Genomic DNA, 27,794 nt, shown 5'->3' on the forward strand with positions numbered 1-27,794 from the left:
TAACTCTTACTAAAACTACTAAGGGGTAGTTTTGTACACCTCATCATCACTTCTCTGAAAATAAACACTATAGTAGTTCAGCTATTTTCTGTTGTGAACAAGAATTCTAAAATTTTCATTAACTCAGAAGAATTGCCACTGTGGATTAATTGCCCAAGGAATACAGCAGCTTTGCAGGAAGCAAACTTTTCAAGACATCATGACCAAGGCCAACACTCAATTATACCAACAGGACTCTGTGAGAAAGCTTTTGCTGCAAAAATGAATTTTTTTGTTTTGCCATACAAGCAGACAAAAGAAACCAACAGAAGGGGGAAAAAAATCTCTTGCTCCAAAATTGAGATAATCCTCTAACTTGCAGACCATTGTCTTGAAGCTAAAGCCGTTATGTGTAAAAATGCAGAGATGTCCCAGGTGCCAAAAAGAACAGCAGCAGAACAACCCCTACTTGATTTCATCCTTGTCATCTAGAGGTAAAACACAAGGAATGCCACTGAAGCAGACATCCAGTAACTTCTCAAAACTGTGAGCTGACTTTGGGTGACCCATGACTTAAACGCCTCTGCACTGAAACTTGAGGGCATCGTAGATGTGCTGCCTATCATTCTGTTTGCCATCTCCAGGCTGTTGGCTTGACTCTACCCATTCCAATCAGTCTCTCTGTTGAAGTTCTAAAAAATTGGCCCTGGTTGCTGTCTCTAGAATAGGAAACAGAAATAGAGATCTGTTTTCTGTGGAGGTCCAGCAGGTAAGGAAGCAAACAGAAAATTTTACTTTGTTCCAGTGAAGAAGCTGGATGTTTCCTTACTGTTCCTCTGGGGTTCTTGCCACATCTTTGAGGCAAACACAGGGGAAGAAGTGGTGCTGATGGGAGTGAATCAGCCCTTCAAGGCGTGTAATGATTTCATAGTCAGGAAGAGCCAGGCTGGCAATGTTGAGGCCCAGCATCCGCGAGACCACCTCTCGAAAATCTGCCAGCTGCAACAGCAAACAGAAAGGAGTAAATCAAATAGGAAGCAAAGGAGATGTCAGGGAAAACATGTACATATAGGCATATACAAACACAACACTGATAACTTGTGTTATCAGTGCTAAATATAGGCATATCAGCTGTTGCTCAATACAGAGAGCAGAAGAGGACATAAACAGCCCTTTGGGGCATACATCAAATCACAAAACACAAACAGCTGAGATGTCAATTATCTCAAACACAAAACAGTTTTCAAGTGTTTCTTTAGTATCTTTCACAGGCACATCTTCCCTGCTAACTCAACTCCAAAAACTGAGGAAAACATACTTTTACTTGACCCAGATGACCAAAAACTATACAAACTGGAAACCCTGGTGGGCACTTCCCAGAGCAGAGGTTGTTGCTTGTCCTTGACCACTATCTGCCACCTCTCCCCTCCACCCTGCACTTTCTTGAGAGAAAAGAAAGGAGTAAGTTGGAAGAAAGGTGGAAGTTCTTGGCACATCCTGTGGTCTGACTTTGATTTGAATCAGGATACAGCCCAAATTCAAGATGCAGCTTAAGAAAATGCTTGTTTTTCTTCTGTGCATAGCTGCTGAAAATGTCACAGGAATAGTATTTGGTAAAGTAATTCATTAAAGACACAGCTTTCTCTCTGCAGTTCCAAATGGATAGACATCCACAAGTAGTTGTCATCACTGCTGATTTACTCTTCTCAACTCACAATATGTATCATTATCAGTCAAACTTCAAGGCCTCTTGAACAGACAATAAATTACACAGCCAAAATAACAAATGCCTTAATACTCCTCATCATCAACACATGAAAGAGGAAAATGTTACTTTTTGAGGAAACATGTTTTTATTGCTCTCTATTTGAATGCCAAATATGCTTTTATTGATCTCTATTTGAATCCCCATTCCCAAGCATGAAAGAGACTCAAAATGCCACAAAATCATCAGCACCATTAAGAAACTGGACTCATGTTCTAATGTGGCAACGTCCTCACTCCAAGGGCTAAGGATATGGAGAAAATAAGACAGTCCTGAAATGTCTCCAACCCCAAGAACACTGTGCAGAATTCTAAAGCAGTCAAATCTGTGAGGAAAGGGTTGGCAGCTTTCCTGAAAACAAGGTCTCAGTTTCCAAGACTTTGCCAAAGGCAGTTTATTTCAAACCCTGAGGAGCTGCCATCAATTCAGAAACACAAATATGGAAACCAATACAAAACAGAGCTGAGGTCTGGAGTCCTCAGCACAGGACAGACATGGAACTGTTAGAAGGAGAGCTACAGAGATGATCAGAGGGCTGAAGAACTTCTTTTATGAAGTCAGGCTGAGAGAGCTGGGTTTGTTCAGCCTGGAGAAGAGAAGGCTCCAGGGAGACCTTATGACAGCCTTTCAGGACATAAAGGGGCTTATTAAAAAAAAAGAAAAAAAAAAAAAAAAAAAAAGAAGAGCAACACTTTACACAAGCACATAGGGATAGGAAACGGGAGAAGGTTTTTAAACAAAAAGACTTAGATTAGATAGTAGGAAGAAGTTCTTTACTGGGAGCATAGTGAGACACTGGAACAGGTTTGCCCAGGGAACTTGTGCTGTCCCATCCCTGGATGTGTTCAAGGTCAGGCTGAAATGGATTTTGAACAATCTGGTTTAGTGGAAGGTGTCCCTGCCCGTGGGAGGTGTGTTGGAACTAGATCATCTTTAGGGTCCCTTCCAATCCAACCCATTCCACGATTCTGTGATTTGAGAATTCAATCCCAGCTACCTGTATTACCAAGGCAGTGAGATGTCTTGGGTCAAATGCTGGAACAGCACTACACCAAAACCCTAAAGTTCCCATATATTATATTCTACACTAGCTCAGGAGGTCACTGATGCAGGGGTCTGGCAGTGTGCTAGGCAAGCAGTATTTTGCAGAAGCTAAAGATTTTTTTAAAACATCTGGCTCACAGACAGGATAAGGAGGCAGTAAAGTTGGAATTTGTTTTCATACAAACTTTACATTGAAAGATCAAGGCAGCTCACTGCAAAGAACCAGCCTTTGGATGAAGGAGAGAAATAATAAAGGATAAACATCACTAAAGACTCAAACACAAAGGTATGCTGCAGACAACAACACTCCTGCTAAATTTTCTTTGCACCTTCCATTCAGTGAGTAAAATTATCATAAGTAAAAAACAGGAAATAAATGCAACTTAGAGCATTAACCCAAGATATTGGGGTTTGAGGAAGTAAAAAGCAGACGCTATATTTTATTTTCACACTGTAACTACAAGAGAGTAGAAGGGGTCTTATTTCAACAGAAAGAGAACAAAAAGAAAAGTGCAAAGAATATTGCAACAATATTCAAGTGGTTTGAAACCCCTTGGATTCAGACGGTAAAAAGTCAACATTTGTATTTGTGCTTTTAGCACAATATTCAGTGTATGACTCCATGGAATTATTTCCTGCATATAATTAACATCTCCTTCTCTGTGTCAGATGCTTTGTTTCCTGATGAGATGTATGAAGAAATTAAATCTTCCTTTGAAATTTCTAACATTTGTTATAAAACAAAACAGTGCTAAAGATTTCCAGGGGAAAAAAGATTCCCATGTTGTTGGTCTTCTCTCCATGTAAATAAAAAAAACTTTTTCTAGACTAATTTTCTGAAATAGCATTCTTAAATTTCATCCAGAGTCATTGTTAAGGCCAATATATGCCATAAATTTTTTAGCTGGGAAATCTAATAAAGTTCTAGGTGTTTCATGTATTCTCCAACATCCTTTGAATTTATGGCCTATACACAGTTACACAGTAACGCAGCCTCGTTGAATCATTTAGGTTGGAAAAGACCTTTAAGATTATCAAGTCCAACTCCTAACCGCATTGCCAAGTCCATCACTAGACCGTGTCTAGGTGTCTTTTAAATACTTTTAGGACTGGTGACTCAGCCACTCCCCTGGGCAACTTGTTCCAATGCCTGATTACGCTTTCAGTGAATAAATTTTGCTTAATATCCACAGCACAAACTGAGGCTCCCCCACAGCACAAACTGAGGCTGCTTCCTTTCATCCTATCACTTAGTCTTGTTGCATCTCTTACAACTGGCAAGGAGAAAGTGCAAGAGACAGATGTGCGAGAAACAAAAGGAAACAGATGAGATGTTGGTAAGTTTTATACCTAAGATATTTGGGAAAAGATATATCTTAAGAGAGATACTAGGATTTTACAGCATTTTAATACTTCTCTAAAAGGTGATGTAATATTTTGTGATGAGCTGCAGCGTTGCATTGTTTTCCCTGGTCCCAGGCAGCCCAGGAGAGCCTGGAATGGCGCTGCTTCTCAGCGGGACCCAGGGCTGCTGCTTCCTCCCAGGCGCTACTGCGTTCTGTGCACCGGGGTGGGCTGGCCGCGGCTTCTGCTGCTGTGTGTGAGGGGCGAGACAAAGAGGGAAGGAATTGTCCACTCCATCCGTGTGGTTGGCTGGAGAGCTTTTATTTGCTGCGGGGAGCTGCAGTGGAGAGTTGTGACTTGCTCCCTGGCACCGCATGGACAAAATGGCCCCGAACAAAGGAACGCACAGGGTTTTATAGGGGGCGGGCCGAGGGAGGCAGAAGCCCCCCTCACCCAATGGGGGCAGGCTATGGGGGAGTGACATGGACCGGGGTAACCAACGTGGACACGACAGGGGCGGACACGGGGCTCCAGGGCTAATGGGGTTGCGGGAGCAGGGTAACAGACAGCAAAATCTCCGGAGTGGCCAGGGGGGTGGTTACAGGACTGGCATGGTGAGCTCCAATGGTAGGAGACCTGGAGCAGGCCACCGCGGGGGGGAAAACACAGGGGATGCACAGGGGTACACAGAACCGGCTAACTAACACACATCAGAACCCCTAATCTGAACCCCAACCCAGGATGCAACAATGAGCAAAGAAAATAATGCCTGCATTTATTATTCTCTTGCCAAACTTAACTTGCAGAATAGCTTTGCAATTATAACTGTCACTGTGGCTCACAAGTGTGAGCTAAAATTTCCTTGTTTGATAATGTTTGGAACAGTATAAAGCACAGCTGGGTAGCTGCTCCACTACACCAATTTCCTACACTCTAAGGGACACCTAGCACTTGTCAAATACCTATACACCTACCTGTCTCTCTCTTTTTGCTAGTTCTGCAAGGGTTGTTTTAAGCACCTTCATCTCACTGGTAACTGCTTCTAACATATTTTTGTTTTTCTCTTTATCTTCAGTAGCTTTACGCTCCTTTAAAAGAAGTTCCGATTTAGCAGATTTAAGTTGTTTCTCAGCTTTTTCTTTCATTCTTTCCAATTTGTCTTGAGATTTACTGAGTTCCTCTATTGTTCTGTTCTGCTCCAAAGTTTTGATCTGCAATAAGATAAAGAAGTATTAAATTTGCCATACTTTTTCATCTAACCTGAGCAAACAATAAAAATATCAGGAGTGATCGCGAATAAGCATTTTAGTGTGGTTTCTTTTGGGTTCTTCATTAAATCATCACATGTACATGTGAACAAAAATGTTATTTAAGGATACTGGCCTATTTCAACAAAATTAACAAAAAGATTTTTCCTTCAAAGACAGTTAATTTTCCACAGGTTTTGTGAAAAGTAGCATCTGGACAGAAAAGAAAATCCACAGTGAGGGTTCACTCTCTTCCAGCTCCTGGAAAAATAGTACTAAAAAGAGTTGTCAAATGTTTTGCTGGTAAAAATGGTTCAGTGGGAACATGTGCATAGTTGTCTATTTCACTCCATCAGCCACAAGACAAAAAGTCACATAAAATCAATCTTCCTTTCTCTTAGTGGTGGCAAGCTATCAATGGCTGCAAACTACTAGTATTCACCTAAGTAAAAGAAGGTACTGTATTACTATTGCAATGTAATGAAACATAGAAACAATTAAAATTTAAAATCTTGCCTGTTATATTCCCCCCATACTCATCAGAAGAGATATTAATTGCTTCTGTGTGCAACTCATGGGAAAATACATGACAGTCATACCAACAGGAAAGAAAGGGATGCATATACTGTATTTTTCTTATACTAGCCCAAAAATTTATGTTGGGCTTTGCAAATGCTACTAGGCATAACAAGACAAATTTTTAAATACCCAAAACATTATAATATTATATTTGCTTTTGCCACCTAGATTTGAGCAGTTGTCCATGAACACATTTATTTAAATGAAGTCCAGCTGTATGCAACTGGAATAGAAAAATGGATAGAAGTACAAATGTAATCTTTTAACTCACCTTAAGTTCACTGGTTTCAGACAACTTGGCTTTGAGATCAGTATTTGTTTTCCTTGCCAGATCAAGCTGCTTCTGTAGCCTCTCTATCATCTTATGTAACTTTCTGACAGCGAGATTGGCCTCATCCCTTTCCACAGCTAAGGCAGTCCTTACTTGCTTCTCTTCCTCCAGCTGGGTTATTTTCTGCCGCAGAAGGTTCATGTGCAGCTCTCTGCTTTCAAGCTTTTCTTTCTGAGCCTTCAACTTGATTTCCAAACACAAGAACATTTGAAAAAATAAATGTGAAAGACCGTGGTATTACATAATCACCAAATTTAATCCTCATGTTGCATTTATAACCTGAACTCCTTTTCCTCTCTTGAAAACTTTGTGAAGAAGTATCAACATATATACCCTAACTTGATACTTCTTGTATTACCAATTCATTGTGCTTCTCTATTGTTTTAAGCCTTAAACAGACCCAATTCCCAGCTCTATACCAGTCTGACAAGCCTAAACCCAAAAGTTTTCCCTATGTCAGAACAGGATGACAGAGGGCTGCTTGACCAAATTCTAGGTGAAGTACAACCAAGACCCCACTAGCTTCTAGAGAAGTTTGTGTAATGTGAATCCCTCCTTGGCAGATCCCTTTAGATTTAAATATTTATGGCAGTTGTTTACAGAACTATAAATGCATATTAAAAAGTAGACAAATATACAGCTATAAACATCCATAACTTCTTCATTTTTTCTTAAGAAGTTGTGAAAAACAGTATTGTGTTCAACCGACTGATGGGTTTATTATTTCAATATGCAGCCTTTTTGCACAGTTTGCAAATATTCACCATCTTCTTTTTATGTCATGGATATCTTTGAAATTCCTTGCACATATACAGTCTGCTGCTTCTAACAAGCCACTACAGAAACATAGCCATATGTTTATCTTTGAATGGTATGTCTTTTTTGCATACCTTCCTTCTGAGGCTGTATGCCACAGTCTTGTTCTCAACTACCGCATCCCCTTCCAGTTTTACCAACTGCTCTACCCGGGCCAGAATCATATCCATAGTCATATCAAATCCAACTTCTGCTGCTAGACTATCCAGCTTCATCTTCTCATTAAGTTGCTCCAGAAATTTCAGATACTAAGATGTGGGAAAGTGGGCAGAAGAATAATAAAATTTCATTAAAAGTCATGAAGTACACTTTAAAAGCAATCCCAACTACAGAGGCAGCCAACAATATGTACAAGTACACTACAAGAAATAATACACTGAAAGAGTGTAATTGGGCACACTCCTGACACAACTGCAAATTCTCCCTATATCCTTTTTTAATCAACACTTACTTTGTCCATAAATGGCCTAGATAGACTGTATTTATCTTCTTAGCAAGAAAAATTGGGGTTTGCTTCTCTGCAGGAATAGGTAGGTCCCTGCTTCTGACTCCAGTTCCTGTCTGGAGCTCTGTTGATTTACATGGCCGTGCATTGGCAGGGAGAAGTCAGAATGGGCAGCTGTGTCCTAACTAATACTGCAAGTGCTGGGATTGCCCCGTACTGTGAGCTCTCAAACAGAGGGAACTGGTACCAGTGATACCGTGAATGACATACAATGTAGTCTGAGGAGATGCAGGAATGTTAACACAGTCAGCCTCCAGCCCTTCTTTGGAACAGCAAGGTTTAGAGATAAGTTACTGGTTTACAAATTGCTTTTAAGGTTATTTTAACTGCATCTCCATCTGGTTTACTGATGTGAACACATACAGATATCAAATAGTATTCAATCCAATTTTTCCTTCTTTCGTCCTGCCCTACCAGCTCTTTAAAAATTGCTTTAGCCTCTTGCTCTCAATTAGCTTCTCTTGCAAAATCCAGAACCCTCCTTCTCACTAAGAACTGTTTTCCTTTATTTCCTCTTACTTCTGGTGCAAACCATTATCTTTGCAAAGAACCAACAAAATAAATAAAAAGAAAAAAAAACAAAACACCAACAAACCACTTTCACCATTTGTTCATTACAACATTACCATTGTTTTTGCTTCATGATATTTCTGCTTCAAAAAAATAAAAACAGCAGCATAAGAGGAAAGCACTGCAGTTATTCATTGACAGAAAAAAATTGCAAAAAAGATCTCTTCATTGCAGCAAAATCTAGAGAATAATTTAAGAATCTAAGGCCACATGTTATTCACAGAGGAAGCAAAGCAGAAGGAACAGCTCCTTTTTCTGGTCCTCTCCCAATGTGATGCGTCATTCAAAAAAGTTATTTTATCATAATCTAAGGCAAAACAAATAGCATAAAATTGTTGATTCCTCTAAGCATTAATCCTGGCCTGGCAACATGCTGAAATTTTGCTCTTTGTAGCTGTAGTGTTTGGCTTTCCAGATACTATGTCATTTTTCAAACTCTTTGGTACGTGAATGAGTTATAGGCTGTGTGCTCATTCAAACAATTAGACAAAAAACCCTAGTAGTCATGATTGTCTAATAATATAAAAGAATCAAAAACTACAAGACCTTGAGAAATTGCAGACCAGATAATGTTTTAGAGAAAGACATCGGGATGAAAGAAATTTTGACATCAGAGAATAATTGAAGGACTTCTGATGGGGTATTGACGGGACTTATTTTAAGCTTTTTAAGCTGGTTTTGGGGTATAGCTTGGTTTTAGGGTTTGTTTTTTTTTTTTTGCTTGGTGGGGTTTTTTTTGGGGGGGTGGGTTTTTGTTTGTTTTGTTTCACAGTAATGGACTTGGAACTCAAAAACTTAGCTACATCTTCCAACTGCAATTGTTGGTCAAAGAAAAGGTATTGTGGGTCAAAGAAAAGGTATTATTACTCCCTACATGATGTCTGACTTTGCTATTTCACATTACTTGCAGTGCTCCAGTGGACCAGTGCAATACAATGAGCTGTGTCTCTGCCTTAAGTGACTTCTATTCAAAAGTAAATAATGTGTGCAACTACTTTTTGTTTCTCAAGCTTCAAACCATCTTGCATCAGGTCTCTAGTTAATAATTCCTCTTCCAAGTGTTTCACTTGATCGCGGAAATTCTCAGAACATTTTTCAGCTTTCCTGTTCCTCTCTAGGGCTTCATGGTACAATCTGGTCTGATTTTCCAAAGCTTTAGTCGATTTAGCTAATTGTGTTTCAAGCTGAGATACCATCTAGGGAGCAAGCAAACAAACAAAGCATATGGGGTTACGTGGGAAATGCTAGAAAGATATTAAAGATAAATAAACAAATTATTAAAAATAGGGCAAAATATCTATCTTTAAAATATATGTATTTAAAAAGTAAAAAAGAAAAATCTGTAACCACCAGCAAAAAATTGCAGACGTGGAGACACCCAAGAGTGAACAGCAGATACTATAAATAAGTCAAATGACTAAAAGGTATTGCTATATATTAAAAAATCAATTCAGATATTTTGTACAGATACAAAGTAATTCAGAGAAAAATTTTCCAAATATGTGGGCACAGCAGCAATACCTGGCAGTCAGCTATCATTCCTTGAAATAAGCCAAAGAAATCACTATTCTTTGGAGGAGGTGATTAGCAAAAGCATATAAATTATTTAGATAATACATGCAGCATATAGGCGAGAATGTAGATATGGGTAATTAAGTCTCAGAGGAGTGTTTCCCAACTGGTAACTGTTAAGCAGTGTTCAAAAGATAGTGCTTTAAAAAATATTAGTAATAATAATTTCTGTAATCTAGCCAGAGCCACAGGATAAAAGGATAAAATCTCATTACAAGCAACGAGAACAATTTTGAAAAAAATTCTACTTCTTCACTGTTAACTTTACAACTCCTGCATATAATGTAATGGATTTTAGGTTGTAAACTATTTATAAATTAAATGCTTTAAAGTATATGGTTACACTACTGCCAAATACTGAAAGGCAGTTCTATACACCAAGTTGCTTGTTTCCCTCTGTAGTCTTCTTACTGTCATATAAGTTTTTTGTCACACAGTTAACTATAGTGCATTTGAAACTCAGTGTTCAGACACTCATCTCCAAGCAGCCTCTTAATTTTAATCATCTTGTTGGTTCCTGTTAATAAAATTAACAGTAAGTACACGGAGCTCTCATTAATTTTAATGGCACTGAAAGGTTTCCAACTCAAACTGCAATTAAATACAAACAGTTTACCCCCAACTTGCCTAAAAACACTGAGAAATTACTGATATTCATGCAGTAGACAACACTAAACAGTAATAAATCTGCAAGAACCCACAAACATATTTTATGCTGTTTTGCATTTCACATCACTCACCAGGAACAAGAATTTCAGTAACTTGTTCCCCCACAGATGTGCTAATGCCAGGGAACCTAGAGCCCCTTTATCAGGTTGCAGAGGGAGTTTTAGAGGCTTCAAAGATCCATAAACATGAGAAAGTGAAGGACTATACCACAGAAGCAAAGCAGAAGCTGTCATTTTATCATCCTGGGACATCCTAGTGCAACTTTCATCCTTGGCTTAGGGACAACCCACAAGGTAGACATTTCCTAAAACAGCGTTGCAGCCTTGTTACCTACCCAAGCCTAATCCATCATCTTATAAAGGCTGCATTTTTGGTCCTGCAGTTCTAACCTCCACAACTTCTCATTCCTATGACTAATGCAGCTTGATCAGTCAACCTGCAAAAATAAAAACCCCTTTCCTGCTTTTTGTTTTAACGTGGCTACTGGGTAATGTCAGACTACAACCATTTTACATGTGACACAAAGCAGGGTCTGTGTGGATCTGCAGGAGGGTAGGAGGGCTCTGCAGAGGGATCTGGGCAGGCTGGATCAATGGGCTTATGCCAATGTATGAAGTTGAACAAGGCAAAGTGCCAGTTCCAAGTGCCAGGTCCTACCCTTGGGTCACAACATTGCTGCAGGCTGGGCAGAGTGGCTGAGAAGCTGTGTGGTGGAAAAGGATGTGTGGGTGCTGGCTGAAACTGAGCCAACAATGTGCCCAGGTAGGCAAGAAGGCCAATGCCACAGGTTTTTGGTTTTGTTTTTTTTTAAGTACTTCACCAAAATGCACAGAATATTTTCAAGAACTATTTCCAGCCTTGGACAAAATTTGCTGTCATTAAAAACTATCACATCAGCAGGAGATGCTAGAATTTCAAAATCTGGCAAGAATATTAGAGCTGGTTTTCAGTGGCTCACTGAAAGCAGCTTTGGATTTAGTATGTGACTTTTAATTATATAAATAGTCCTCACTGACAAAATTAATAAAATATAAGCAAGCGAGAAACTTCAGTGCAGTGTCAAGATGCTGACATTGGTCAGGCTGCATTCCGATTCTCCTTTTTCCTGAGCTGCCCCTTCTCTATCTATACATTCAAACACACTTTTGCAAACCGCCAGCCCAAATGCCTGAAGCCACAGCCTTCCTTTTACCTTCTTCGGATGCTGAATAATGTTTAACTGTAAGTGTAAAAACACATCTTTATTTTTAGGTGCAGGTTTTGAGGACTGGAGGGAAAGAAGTTGCCTATGGCAACTCATCAATTATATTTGCTTTGAGAAAGAAGTCAGTTCTTGAAGTCACCATTGTAGCAGCAAATCCATACTTGTTCACAGGTTTTACTAAATCATAGCAACCAGCCACCTTTGATGTCTGCTGGCACAGAAACCAAATTTCAATGTTGTAACTGAAAGACCATTCCAAATCTTTTCTTCTTAACATCATCCATTATTAATTTAATCCTGCTTAATAAAACATAGATGCTTTTCCCCTATTACCTTAAGTCAATAGACAACAAAATTAAAGGTTTCCGTCATTACAAAACCTAAGCAGAAAGAACCAACACTCTATCAGATGAATAAAATTAAACAGAACCCAAAGAGAATAAATACACACAGGGCAAGTGTGGTAGTTGCTGACTTACTATTTCTTTATTCTCCTCTTCACAATTTATTTCTTGGATCCTCTCCAAAATGGCCTTCTCAGAAGGTTTAACTATTGCAGATCCACAGCTGAGCAGGGTAGCAATTTCTTCTTTAAAAGCCTCTAAAGAGCTCTGAGCAGTCCTGGCCTCTTCTCTGCTACTCTTAAAGTTTGCATCTAACTCGCTGGAAGATTTCTTCAGATTGTGCAGCTCCTGCTTTGAGGTGTCCAAAGCTTTCTGGTTAACAGTCAGTTTCTCTTGGAGGTTTCTGATCTCCATCTCTAAACTCTGCTTCTTTATTATAGCACTGCCAAGATCCTAAAGTGCATGAAAAAATTAAACAAGATTTTTAAAATAAGTTAGAAACCCTGTCCATAACACACAAATTAAGGAATAACTCAGGAGCAGGTACTGCAGACAGAGAAACTAGGACCCATATTCTTTATATTTGCTCAACATCAGGGTCTCATAGGGGAACTGCCACTGAAATTGATGAAAACCTAAAGTCTGCTGTAATCACACTAAAGCCTAACCTCTTATATTGGTTTGCAAAAAGGAATACATAAATAAAATTTCCAAGTGAATGAAGCCAAATTTTTTATTGTAAAACTATTGAAATCTTACTTTTCTATCCAGGTAATATGGCCTGAAAAACAAGCAGTGAAAAAGATGTATCACAAATAAAGCCTCTACAACTGAGAGGGTAAGTGTAGGATAGAATAGAATATTCCAGTTGGAAGGGAGCTGCAGTGATGATCAACTCCAACTGCCTGACAATTCAGAGCTGACCGAAACTATAGACATCATCTCCCTGAATATGGTGATAAGAGGTGATCTCTGAGATCAGTTTATCTGAATGCAACAAAAATTCCTGAGATTATTTATTCACAGAAATGAGAAGTGAGGGACCAGACAAATCAAGGCTTGGTTGGGAAGGAATAAAATATAGCAAATACATATGTATCTATATCAGTTGTATATAAGTATTGACATAATTGGTCAGAGCAGACAGAAAGAATTATGCATCCTGACCCATGACACCAAAACAAATTATGACAGAAAAAAATATAAATAACCATCTAAACATAAAAAAATATTGTGTGTCTCTCCTTTCCCCACAATACCAATATTAAGAGTGCTTACACTTACATATACAAGAAAAATATTTGCAGCAAGACCAACTAAAAGTACAGCAAAGACTAGGTCTTCATTTCTCAGGGCATTTTCTAATTGGTAAGAACAAATTGGAAAGAATATTATTTCACACATGAGACAAAAAGGAAAGAATAATATTTCACTCACAACACAAAATTACTAGAGGATTGGATTCTTCTGGAGGTCTCAGTGGTAAGTAGAAGCTCAGTAAGTGGACTGATATGAGTTAAGATCGTGCACACTGGAGGTAAAGAACTGTTCCTGGAGCAGTTATGAATGTGGTGGTTACACAAGGGTCTCTCTGGGTCTGCATGTGCTTGCAGAGTGGAGCATAATATGTCATTTGTATTATTGGAATACCTGTCAATCAAGCAGTTAAACCTGGGAGCATTTCTGTAGATCAGCAGGGAGGGTGGCAAAAAAAAAGAATTTGGAGGGCACTTTTAGGAAAGAAAACATAAAAATATGATACTAAAAATACTAAAATTTTTAATAGCTACAAAAAAGGCAAACATGCAAAGACATAAATAAAAGCAACCCCCGTCATTTAGGAATTATTTGTTATTACACATTTCTGAAGTAATTTTAGAATTGTTTTAGAAACAAATGTCGGCCTGATTCCTTGCCAATTTCTGTTTTTTATTCTAGACAAATCCTATTAATAGAAAATTCCCACCTGTGCTCAGAACTACATTATGGTAATTACAGCAAAGAATAAAGAGTCATTTATTTCAATTACAGTTTTCAGCAGTGTGTATTTTTCCTTTCAGAAAGGCAGTGCTAAAATGGTTTGCCTGTACCAGGGAGCTTACCTAATCACCATCTTGTAAAATTGTGAATATCTGAAATCAAAGATAGTTTATTAAAAAGATCAAGGTCTAAAATAAAGAAGTACAAGCCACCAAACAGTGGCTGGGAAACTGCCTGGCATCAAAGCACCTGGGGGTGCTGATTGACAGCAGCTGAAAATGAGCCAGCTGTGCCCAGGTGGCCAAGAAGGCCAATGGCATCCTGGCCTGGATCAGCAATAGTGTGGCCAGCAGGAGCAGGAGCAGGGCAGGGATTGGCCACTCGGCACTGGTGAGGCTGGACCTCGAGTGCTGCGTCCAGTTCTGGGCCCCTCACTACAGGAAGGACATTGAGGCATTGAGGTGGTGAAGGGTCTGGAGCACAAGTCTGATGAGGAGGATCTGGAGGAGCTAGGTGTGCTTAAACTGGAGGAGGCTCAAGGGAGACCTTATCACTCTCTACAACTGCCTGAAAGGAGGCTGCAGCCAGGTAGGGGTCGATTTCTTCTCCCAGTTAAGAAACATAGGAAATGGCCTTGAATTCTGGCGAGAGGTTTATATTGGATATTAGGAAAGTATTCTTCATCAAAAGAGTAGCAAAGCACTGGAGCAGACTGCCCAGGGAAGTAAGTGGTGGAGTCACCACCCCTGGATATATACTTAGGGATATACAGGATATTAGGATGCAGGATACTGTATACAGGATACTTAGGGACATGGTTTAATGGCGGGTTTGGCAGTGCTGAGTTAACAGTTGGACTCCATGAACTCACAGGTCTTTTCCAACCTAAATTCCATGATTTTATTAATAATGACACCCCAGTCAGCAGCATGCTCTCAATAGACTAAAGTCAACTACATATACATATACAAAAAAGACCCCACATTACATTAACATTAATAATAAGGTATTAAAAGAATGCAGGTATTATCTAGATCAATTCTTTTACCAGCTGCACCTCCAGGTACTACTGTTATACCAGAAGGATTGTAAACTAGTTTGCTCTTATCTCTCGTCTTCTCAAATGATTCAATCTGGAAATATCTGTGATGCCTGCTGAAACCTGTCTCTAATATGTATTTTCTTAATGACATCTTATAAACAAAAACAAAACAAAAAAAATTTCCAGGTTCTGAGAAACTTCCTGTATTTATCTGTTGGTACAAGAAAAACCTAAAATCATTTGGCTGTCTCTCCTACTATCTAAGTATTTGGGTATATTCAAAATGTAGCTATATTTCTCAAGTCCAATGAAATTCCTTAAATAAGGTTTTCATAATTAACTCTTTTCATAAAATTGATTTATTTTAATATGTTTATATTAAATAGAAACTACTTACATGTATTTTGTTCATTAACATAACAATATAAGCCAATATTGAACACTGAAGAGTATTTTCTTGGTTAATTTTGCATCAGTAGTAAATGCAGACGTATTTGTATTAATTAAAATTGCTTGCATACATTTCAACTTTGTTCTTTAAAGATTTTGCACGGTACAGCTTTGCAAAACAAATGTTTAAAGTAACACTTCAGAGGGAAATCACAAATATTTCCAGGTTGAACCATCAGCAAAGATGTGAAACAGAGCAAGACAGTTTACTAGTTCTTGTGGCTCATCTGTGGCAATGCTGTATTTAAATTAATGCAGAAGAATATATGCATTCTCTTCTATATCTTAGATAAATACCATAGAGGAATTTATTAAATATAAAAAAGAAATTTGGTTAAAGTAAGACATTTTAGAGGACCTACAGACACTCTCAAAGAATGTTATCATTCTCTAATTATGATTATCATAAGCAATAATCACTCTCTGGAATTACAGAAAGAAAGTTTGGGTATTCCAATTCTCAGTCTAGAAATCTGGGCAGGATTTAAATGTTGTTTTTCATTAAATGCAAATTTTGTATCCAATGCAGCCATAATAAAGGTATGCACAATATTTACAGATTTCCAGAAGCAAAATCTTGCAATATTCCATCAGAAACATGAGAAATTCAGAAATAAATAGAAGAACATATTCAGAAATAAATAAAAATAATAGATTAGGAAAAAAACAGCTTCTTGAATTCCTTTTTTTACTTTTATTAGTTTCAGGAATTATTGGCTTTTATTCTTTGCTGCTTGATAATGTCATGCAGTGAGACTGAGAGTGGAACAGATAAAATGATTGTTCACTTGTTAATGTTCCTCAAATGGAGCCCAGCTAACTGCAACAAATACTCAAGTGTCAAACATGCTAAAGAATATTTTAAATATATTAACCTTAAAATGTAATTAACTGGCTTTCATTTTATTCAGTAAGAATTTTTGAATACAGGCAGCTACTTCCTCCTGGGACATTAAAAAAAGTGCACCTGATCAAGAGAAGGAATTCATAGAATTCCTAAGGAATGTGAGTGGAGAACTACCTGGCAACTAAAACAGGCAATTAAAAAAAATTCAGAGGGGTGGCAGGGAACGGTATGGTGGCCAAATCTTGGTGGAGATGACTGACAGAACAGTGTGATGGTCTCTATAGACTTAGGAAGAATTTAAAGAGAAAACTGGGGGAAATGGGCTGCCATCTCCATCTGAAGATGGCCAAAATGTTTGGCCCTGAGAGCTGTTGGCACAGGCAGGCAACAGTCACTTGCTGGGTAAATTCAGCTACAGGCAATTCCATTAATTAAGTCCAGAAAACAGCCCAGAAACAGCCATGTATGAGTCTTCTGGCACAGGAACAATATGGATTTCTGCTTCTCACCTTGACAGGGAAACATGTCACAACACATGCAGCTCCGTTCATGCGCTTAAACTGTGCAGCATGAAGTACATGGTGAAGTCCGACTGACTTTTGCCACTGGGGCCCCTCTTGTAACCAAGCCAGACACCCATCAAGGGAACAGGGGATCCCACACTTCACACTTTACACGTGAGGATGTATTTTTTGTTTTTTACTTTCTTTTTCAATACTGAACTTCTTCATACTCTTTTGTGAACACAAAACCTTCTCAACAAATTTATTCAGTGTCTGAAAATGTAAGTTGCTAAACCAAAATTGCACTGGAGGAATCTGCAGCCCCTATGCAAATGGGGCTTTTCAAAGGCAATGTTTTTGAAAGGCAATGCTAATAATTTAGAAAGATATTTCTCTAAAATTGGTTAAATAAATTATGTATTTGGCACATGCAAAATAATGATAGGAAAATATTTTTCAGAAAATAGTTCAACTTGGTAAATGTTTTGGCAGTCAAAGCAAACTTGAAAAACAAGCCACAGATGGAGCCCTGATCTTGGTTTAAAACATCTCCCGATTCTGGCTTACTGAGAAAGCTACACTCTGTTCTTCCTCATACACCTGTGTTTGAAGTGAAGCATGAAAACAAAATATTCTCAAAAAGGACCTGTTTAAGGTTTTGGTGCAGGCTCTCTCAGTTCCATTGAGTCTTAGAAAATTGTACACAGCTTGGTAAGAACTATTTTCAGCAGTAAGAAAAATTTATTACCCTTGTGGTACTTACATTTATCTTCCCCACAAATTCCTTCTTTTCCAGAGCAGGCTGCCAGCTATTTCTCATCTCCTAAGTATTTTGCTTACAACCAAATCAGAACACTATATCCTTTAAAGTGTATGGTGGGTGTCTCTTCTTCAGGAAAAGAGGAATGCCAGGGGTGGGGAATATGCTGTATTACTTTGGAAAACTCACTTGCACAAGGTTGTCTTTATGTTAAAAATTCATACAAACTCAATCACACACCACTCAGCTACATATTTGGCAGTCTAAGTTTCTTCCCTTATTTTCTAACGTTCTGGCCATCAGCTTTAACTGCACTGTTTCACCTGCAGGAAATCTTCATTCTGGCTTCACTAAATTGCTTCCTTTCCACAGACATCATTCAAAGTGCAAAGCAATAAGGAAAATTGCTACAGAAATGCACTTTGCTCATCCATCCTTTGAAATATACAAACTCTTAATGGGGAGTTCTCCTGGAGCAATTCAATCCTTAAATCACATCCATTTCCTTCAAAATCATAGCTAGGTGAATTTGAAATACTTGACTTACAACTTGCATTTCTCATCTGACCATCCTTCCTACTGCAGATTTCCTCTAAGTCTTCCCAACAGTGAAACTTCTTGCTTTCCTGCAAGAGCCATCCTATTGCTACAATTTTTGGGCTATGAGTCAATGGTTATGAAATACAAATTTATAACACAGTGAAAAGATAATCTAGCGTGTATGGAAGCCAAGACACTTAACCTGCCAGTGCTTTAAGAGAAAGAATAGTGTCCAATCAATTCCTTTCAATTTCTCATTAGAATTTTGTAAAACTGAGTCAAAAAAATTCTCAGAAAACTTGCAGTATCAAATAAATATTATTTTAGAAATATTATTTTTTCACCACTTCATACTTGTGCCTCAGATATTAACAATATACACATTCATTTATTTACATGTTTCTGCAAGCACAAAGGTTACAACACAAAGAAGAAAGCAAAACCAGAAATTTGCAAAGAGCATTGAAAGCCATCAAATCTACCTCAGATTTATTTTACAAAATGTTATTGTTTAATCATCATATCTCACTTTCAAAAAGTTGAAAATAATTTTAGAAAAATGTCCTTTTTAGGAAGGACCCTAATCAACATAATTTTTTCAGAAGCATTTTTTCTCATGCAATTCCTATTGAAAATTAATTTGAAATTTCAAGGAAACATTTGAAAACCAGACAAGCATACAAGCCATGCAATTATGTACCTTACTAAGTTTATCCATGTCTTGGTAATATCCTGCTGCCTTTTTCTGCTCCTTGGCCACTTCTGAAACTAGTCTCATGATAGTTTCTCTGTTAGCTTTAGACTCCATCTCATGGACTTTCACAGCTTCTTGAAGAGCAGCAACCTCGTCTTTTAGTGTCACATTTTCTTTGCGTATTTCAGAGACCTTGAGAAATAAATCAAATATTAGTAGCTTCTTAAAGGCTCTTAAAAATTAAAAATATTCATCCCAGTTATACCTGCTCCTAATCATGCCAATAAAGACTCAGTGTTTCTGGTGACCCCTAAGTCAGACTTATAATAGCACTTTACTGCTCCTTTAGAAAAAGAGTAGAAATACAGTTAAAATCACAGAATTATATTCTCACTATAAACCCCCACCTTAGCATAATGTGATTCAGATTTACTCCCACACAGACTTTATGATGTATTAAACAGGTGGAGAACTGCTGCTGCTGCTGCATATCCGTGCTTGACGTGAGGCAGGTCAGAAAACAGAGCAGAGCACTCAGCTCCTTCATGTGAAAAGCAAACCTTTCCAGCCTGGCTTTTTGAGATGTATGTCTTTCATTTGGAACAAGAAAGCTGCAATTCATGCTCAAAACTTTTTAAGCACCAGAGGTTTGGGTTAGTAACAGATATTTCATAAGCACATTCAAGGACAGGGCCAAATACCTGGTGTGCTGCCATTATGAGCAGCCAACTCCTTGGAAAAAGGAGTCCTTTCCAGGAGGATTCTAGGGCTGTTTTGGTGTGCTATGCTATTTCCAATCAGTGGAATAGATGAATGGGTGCACTTCAAAGAGTGAGCAAAAAATGTACCCTGATTCCTACTGGCAAGACATTTGTTAAGACTAAAACAGATCAATTCTGTTTTAAATAAAACCATAATGTGGAAAAGAAGCTAAATAGATGTGCCAAGACCACAGAAAAGCTAGTTGCTAAGGTTTCCTAAGGCACAGCTTTCAGCACAAATTAGATTTCCCAACTAGATTTATTATTACATTGTTAAAAGACATGAAAATATGTTTTTTAAATCTCTCATTATTAATTTATTAATTATTAAAGCATGCAAGAGTGCATCTTGCGTGACAACTTTTTTTAGAGCATCTATTAAAATGTGCTTGCAATATTATGTAATATTATGAGGGCGTACACTCACTAAGATACATACCTAGATAATCTTGATTTATTACAACTGTAATCTTACAATGACATGAACATAATGAGATAGAATTTCCCCGGATATCTACTGTGCTCCAAAGTGAAGAAAAATAGAGATCAAAGAGTGGACAGAAAATGAGTCAAATGCATAAAATTAGAATAAAATTACTTTCAGCAGCATTGATAGATGCTAAAAGAATATACAAACAACTTTCTTTTTCTAAAGGGAAGCTTAGTTTTTGGAACTTCAGAAGTATTCTGAAGAGAAATTTTAAATTTTTATTATTAAGTCTCAGAAAAACCACAAAGTTATTTACAGCATTGTATTACAGGACACGGTAAGGGTTGTTTTAGGGCATGCCATTTCAGATGTTTGTATTTAATGGTATGTCAGCTCAAAATAAGAGATAAAATTTAGTGCCACAGTTTACACATCACCTGTTGACCCCCAGATTAATGTTTTAAGGCAAGCTTTTAACCAATATTTAATCAAGGCTGTATGTGGGAACTACAGGCTGAACAATTATTTATGCAGATAAGAGCAGACTGAGTTCACTGGGGCATATTAGTCTTCAGCACCTTTGAAAATTAGCCCAGTACAAAATAAAAAAAAAAAAATCTGCCTTTAAATGATAGCACTGTCTGCAAACCATAATTAAATACAAGGATCTCTATTATTTGCTTTACTTCTGTGACAACTAAATATTTTTCTATTAAATCACTATAGAGAAATATTTGCCTACACAATCACCTTTGATGTTAAATGTTCTTGTGGTTTCTCTTTTTCTCTGATGTCTATGTCCAAGAATCCAGAAAGACATGTAAGGAGCTCTTCATAGTTTTTGCTGATTTTAGAAGCTTGAGTCATGTTTTCTTCGCATTCACTCAAATATTTACTAATGAGACAAAAAAAAATATACACATCAGGATGAATGTTCCCTGAAAAAGAATTCCAGGCAAAATACATTGTCCCAAGACTATTGCTAGCTTCTGCATACCACCAAATGAATTTTAAAAATTACATTTAATTCTCTATATCTGTTATGTTAATACATATAACTTTTGGTGTTGCCTTATGTGTAAACATTTCTTCATCATTGTTTTTGATTAACACTTAAAAAATCTTCTATGATCCCAATCTCAGTCTCAGCACAAAATCTGAATAAAACACAAGAACCAAGTGATATGAATAAATAGTGCCCTCAAGATACTACAAGTAGAAAATGCAAGCAAAAGCTTAGAAAAAGTAAGTGGGGAGGAGAGAGTGATCAACTCTGAGCAAAAATATGTGAAAAGCACTTCATATCCCCTCTCTCTAAAGAAGCTGACAGAGATGATTAACAAACTTCAAGTAAAGAGACGCCTTTCTGGACCAATGGAAGTGTAAGACATCGAGAGTACCCATGAAGGGAAATTTACAAGCAGAAGCAGAGATGGGAGACACCACTTTCTTGTACAGTACTCTGAAGCACTACTCATGAAAGGGATGCATTTAAAAAGACAGCAGCTAGGGGCTACCACAAAGATATTAAGAGAAGGGGGGTTTTTGCCAGCAATTTCATCACAATTTTGCCATAAATTTCACCCAACAGGTGCTTTTCATGCAGTTGCATATCCCACATGGAACGTGTTCTCAGCCTTAAGAGCAGGTGTCAGTTTGTAAATACTCTACAAGAACAACCAACCAAATAAATTAACTCATTAGTATAAATGTGGTTATATTCCTTCAATTGCAAGCGACAAGATGGGTCCCCCAGTGGGTCCCACAAACAAGAACCACCACAGTCTGATTCAGTAGGAAACACAGAAAAAAAAATATGCTGAAATACACATTGCTTATGAAAAACTACAAACAGGTTAGCAAAACCAGCCAACCAAACAGAGCTCAAAACAACCACCAGTGTAATCCAAATGTCAACTCCAATACCTCTCAGTAACACCCACGAATGTGGTACTTAGTGGTAGAGTGCAAGATATGGTAGATTGGTAGTAGTAGATTTGCAAGACAAGCTTCCATTTGAAAAACAAGGTTGTTTCTAAAGCAAGTCCTTCACTTTAGAATAAATCAAGACCTGAGATGGAACCAAATGCATGTCTAGAGCAAATATTTTATTGAAACTCATTTGCTTATCAGAGTGTAGCACTATTCTCAGTTTTTAAGGCAGACCCAGTAGTCATTGCTGGACTCATTCTTTTCCATGTCTGATTTCTTCCTCTCCCGGCTGGTAATCAAACAAAGCATCATTCCATAACCAAAGAGCCACACGAGACTCCAACAGGAGATGCACAGTGAGTGCAAACACAGTACATTGAATAAAATGCTCATAAATCAGTAAGCAAAACAGACAGTCCATGAAAAGATTTAACACATAACCTTAGGAAGGAGATCAGCACAGCTGCTGAAAATGCTGCAAAGTGAAAGAGAGTGGAAGAATAACTGAAAGGAATGGAATCATTCATTACTGCTCTGGACACTGTGAGGGCAGTTCCACATAGTACTGCACAGCACACACCATGAGCCGAAAGAGTTCTGCCTTCTGCAGCAGACACTGTCCCTCAGAACATAAGCACCCTCACAGCTTCCTCACCTCTGGGCACCTTCCTTTCCTCTGTAGCCCCAACAAAACTAAACCATGAGATGATTGCTAAACTGTTTCTTGTGAGGGGGGATATATCAGAAGTGAAAAGGTATTAGGCTCAGACATGCCATATATGCATGCCTATATATCAGAATATTATATAAAAGATTGACCACCCACAACTGTTCTGTGGCTCTAAAAAACTGAGGTATCCACTAACAAAACCATGCCTGCTGCTAAAAAATAAAAAATCTAAAGTACAAAGCACTCATTTGATAACTTTACGAATAATCTAATTACCTGCAGTAGGGCAGGTACTGCCTCACACATAGAGGTGTGAGCACCTAGAAAATAGGCAATCAGGTACAAAAAAGTAGAACACAGCTTTTTCACAGTTTTGCTAGCTCTTCAGAACTAATGAGCAAAGAGAAGGGCAGGAAAAAGAAGAAGAAAAAAGCTTTTGACAGTTCACAGTCTAAAAATACCATGGCAATAGACATGTTGAGTACAAAAGCACCATTTTCAATAGGAGAGGTGCACATCCTGGAAGTCGATCATAGAATTCACCAAATATTTCTTACTATATTCCCAAGGTATAAAATGTAAATATGCACTTCATGCGTGCTGGCTTGCTCTTCCCTTTCGTTAGTGGTTTTCAGTGAAAATCTTTTTTGAACACCTAGTTAGGACTAGTCATGTGCCAGGCACTACCAGGGTGACCAGACTAAGTGACTGAAGCTCACTGAGTCAACACATTGGTTAGTGTGAAGTGACACATGTAACCATTAGCTGAGGATAACAAAAAGCTTTGGAAGTAAACACTGCACATTCATGAGCAATCCAACGTATTTGTTCCTTCCAAATGAGCAGACTCACTATCCCTGTATCTCTTCCCTTTTGCCAGAAGTCCAGTGGCACACTCCAGGCGCACAGTGAAACAGAGCTGGGATTGATAGAGGTGGAAATTAAGCTTTTTATTTTGCTCACTTCTCTCTTGGAGCAGCCCCTTGGTCCTGATCACCACGCATCAGCACAAACAGAACTGGTTACACAAGTGTTGTGCGCCAAAGAGAGCAGCCAGGACTGCTCTGGGAGTGACAGCAGAGATTTATGCCCATAAAATTGATGGTATCACTATAAAGGCAGGCAAGTATGAAACACAGTATCCCAGAAGTTTTCTCCCAGTGAGTTAGGCAAGCAAACAGGATAGGAAGTTTTTCTTCCTCTTTCTTCTTTTTTTTTTTTTTTTTTTTTTTTTTTTTTTCTATCAGAAATATCATTTTAAAGAATCTTAACAGCCATTATGTAAAATTGTACTCTCCAGGCAGGGCTTTTGGAAAATCAGCTGGTAATAAACAAGTGCACTGTAATGGTATTCTCTTAGTTTTAAAATTACTTAATTATTTACTTTTAATGCATAAAAACTGGCAGAGCTGTGCCAAATACTGATTTGGGAAATACAGGTGTCTGGTAAACACTCACCTTGCTCTTGACTAGACAGTATTGATAGAGTCACAAATATTCATCTGATAATGGGCAGAAAAATCCATTATAAAAGTCTAGCCGTCTATTAATAGGACTGACTGATTTTGGAATTTAAGAGTTCAGAATATTTTCATACCAATCAATTTTGCTACGAGTCTCCATCCTACAGACACAAAACATGAGCAATTATGTAGAACTGACATATCAGTGCTCTGATACACTATGCTAAGAACACTACAGTTAAAGGATACTGTCTTTTATAAGTTCAATGCATTTCACCTTCAAAGTACAAAACATTCAAACCTCTATGTATGGACTACCAACTCAAAACAAAATTCAAATTTCAACACCTTCCACACACTCAGGGACTGTAACAAAATTCAGAACTGCAATAAAGTCTATCCACCAACTTATTTTTCTGTAATGACCACTGTACCATTCTGTCATCCCATCCAAAAAAAAGTGGTTTCTTATCTCACATGATTCTTACTTAAGTCTGGCACTTTTCTCATGAAGCTCCTCCTTCAGCTCCAAATTTTCCTTATATGCCACCTGAGCTGTCAGCTCAGCCTGGTTTTTAGAAGCAGCAAGCACACACAGCTCTTTTTCCATCTCCTGGATTCGCGTTTGCAAAGACAGGAGGCGAGACATCAGTCTAGCATTGTTTTCCTTATAGCTTTCAGCTTCAGCCTTCAGCTCTTGAAAAGAAGCTTCTTTAGAGATCATGCTCGACCTGAGTTTAAGCAGCTATAGATAGAAAAGAAGAAAATTAATGAAGAATAGTTTTCCCAGCCTGAAATAACATGACTGTATTACAAGCTTAGTAACGTGACAAGAAACACATTTCTTATCACTACAAGACTGAGTAGAGGGACACAACTTTACTTTCATACGACTAGGAAAAAGCAATGGAAGAGGTTAGCAAAAACAAAAGCTACTGTTGGGTAACACAATACAACTTTTCAAGATTACATCTTACAGGCAGATAAGTTATTTACTAATTCAGAATTTAGGAAAAGTCTAACTTAAGTTCTGCTGCACAACCTTATCTCATGTCTCCTATGTATCTTCAGTACAGCAAAGTTATTAACACCACAATTCCCTCTTTTTTGCCTGCTGCCTGCCTGCTTCCAGATCTGGTGCTCAACTCCTCAGATAATCTAGAGCTGCAGGGAGTTGTAACAGCAAAGTATCCTGCTGTATGAAGGTGGAGCCTTTTGATGGCTTGAGGCATATTCAGAGGCAAGTAAATTTTTGGAGCAATGTGTGCTAGGCACCTTCTCCTCATCTTATGCAAATAGTTATTTTTGGGTATGATAATCCAATTAAATGTAGCTGTATTTACACAGAAACAGCAACAGAGCCTTTTAAGGAAGGGTAGAAGCAGGAAAATCACCCTCTTACAGGGATGATGTTAAAGCTTTCCAAGAGCTCATGGAGTTCAGTAGATTTTCCTATCTCTCTTTGTTAAAAATACCATTTTCCATTGAACTACTTCTGTTAGAAGCTTCTCTAGGAGACTGCATTAGAAGGAGACTCATCAGGCAAACAAAATTTCCATACGATTTTTTTTGTTATTAGGAACAAGTAATTTAAAGTGGACTTTTTGTCACAAGAAGTGTTAAAGCATGTTTCAGCTTTCCCGACAATTCCAATTAAAAGCAGCAAGATGCAATCTGAAGGATTTCTGTCCTATCACATAAAATTAACAGGCAAATAATTTAGCCAAGTTAACTGCTCTTTATGGTGAGTGACAGAACTTCTAAATTGTGGCTAGCATTTTAAGGCAAAAATATTTAAGACATTAGACTGCAATCCATATCAACGGGAAATTCACTTCTCCTTTGGAGTCTTTCAGTATGACCCAAGATACTCAGAGAAATTTGAGAGGCTGGTGAGCCAACAGAATAGCAACTGCCTTGGAAAAGGGAGGTCGTGCTTCTCTTGTTTCCAGCCACACATGCTGTCCTGTCCCTCGCACCACCTCTGTGTTTGTCTGACTCCCTTAAAAACAACTTAAATAACAACCGACAGAAAATAGTTCAAATTTGTCTCACAGAGGAGAAAAAGAATCACAGAGCAAAGGTTAAGGCTGAGAAATCAGGTAGGAGGATCACCCTTGCAGCAGCAGCACAGCCTTCAGTAAGCTTATGTTTCATGTGCAAGCACAGGTTTATCAGACAGCGGAGCAGCACTGAGCTCAAGAAAAGGAGCTTGGCTTTTTCTTGGGTTCATGGGCTTCATTTCCATACTCCACCCTCCTCTTAGTGCTAGAAGAAGCACTTATATGGCTACAAGGTGAAATAAGATTGGCAAACTGATCCAGCTGAAAAGCAACTCAGAAGGAAAGGAATTATTTTTCAATTGTATGGACACAACAGTGCACTGTAAAACTACACTACATCTGTGCCGGCACAAGGGGTGGGGCAGTGTGGGGAAGGAAATAAGCAGCTGAAGGAACAATAGCACTGCTTTGCTTGGCAGCTGAACCAAGCCATGGTATCTTAGAGTGTTCATAACCTTAAAATTTCTCTGTGGTTCAACTCCCCATGTGATATTTTTTCATCTATCCATTGTCTTTGTGGTCAGTTCCAATAGCAGAAAAAGCAAGAATAATCCCATATCATGAGTTTTACAGAGCACTCAGCAGAACAAGGCTCTGACCTCAGCTGGGTCATGAAGGTCTTTATTAACAAGAGCATGAACAGCTGCTTTTTTGACTATGCTTTTGCAAGCACTGTCTTGAAAAATCTATAAATCAGTCAGATGTTCTGGCAATAAAGCCATTCAACATTTCCAGTAATAAATTCTTTGTATGAGAACATTAGATTCTTTATGGCTTCTTAAAATTTAAATTTGAGGCACCAGTTCTGGATAAATGTTAAATGCAGGGGAACCCTGCAGTAACTTCAGGATCAACTGATCAAATTAAACCTCAGCCAACAGACACTTATGCCTGTAGTTCTGTATGTGAATTAATGTAAGCATTTCATGTCTTCTAAAGGCAAATTTTACTCCACTTTAAAACTGCCCACTGCCCACATTGCTGACTTCAATCAAATCAATTTTAACCAGTTTAAATGTTAAAAAAAATTACTTGTGGAAATAAGGCAGTTCTAAAAATTATCCTGCAATAAATCCTCTCCTGAGAAACACCATCTACACAGCAGGAAGAATAAAAAAAGTATGTGTACGTGTTCTTCAGACTCTCTAGATACAATCAACCTCATTAGCACAAACACAATTTGACTGGTGACTAAAGTAGAGCACATTTGGGGAGCTATAACTTGAATAAAAGGGAGACATGAGTAAAGATGAGCAGATAGATCTTAACTTACCAGCAAGAGGAGGAAATCTATCTGAACATTTATACAACCATAATTTAATTAATTTTAATGTTTAATATAAACCTATTGCACTTGGATGATGATAAAAAGTTGCACTGCTTCAAATCTTCCAAATACAAACTTATAATCATTTCTTGATCACAGAAGGAAACAAAGTAAAAATCACACAGATATTCTAAAACCAAAAACCCAAAAGTTCTGTAGCAAAAGCAAGTTTTGGACCTTCTGCAAGCTTTCTAGTCTCTACATAATATCCTCAGGTTTCTAGTCTCTACAAAATATCCTCAGGTTTGGAGAAGGATTTGAAATTATCTTTAGATGTACCTCTGACTGGGCACAGTCATACTTCACTGAAAGTGCTGCGAGTTCACTTTGAGCAGTTTCAGCTGCAGCTCGATAGTGATTCAT

The 27,794-nt window shown here is 38.1% G+C and overlaps 1 protein-coding gene across 1 annotated transcript; it reads right to left on the reverse strand.

Annotated features, from left to right (window-relative positions):
* Positions 1 to 618: 618 nt before the first annotated feature.
* Positions 619 to 27,794, reverse strand: CCDC170 (coiled-coil domain containing 170). Its single transcript, XM_053973422.1, has 10 exons — positions 27,711 to 27,794; positions 24,530 to 24,786; positions 20,727 to 20,871; positions 18,792 to 18,977; positions 12,105 to 12,422; positions 9,176 to 9,376; positions 7,180 to 7,353; positions 6,230 to 6,472; positions 5,107 to 5,343; positions 619 to 978 (listed from the first exon to the last, which is right to left on the reverse strand). The coding sequence occupies exons 1-10, from the start codon at positions 27,792 to 27,794 to the stop codon at positions 805 to 807; spliced, it is 2,019 nt and encodes a 672-aa protein (XP_053829397.1). The 3' UTR covers positions 619 to 804.

Source organism: Vidua macroura, chromosome 3, assembly GCF_024509145.1.
Source record: "Vidua macroura isolate BioBank_ID:100142 chromosome 3, ASM2450914v1, whole genome shotgun sequence".
Lineage (NCBI taxonomy): Eukaryota > Metazoa > Chordata > Aves > Passeriformes > Viduidae > Vidua > Vidua macroura.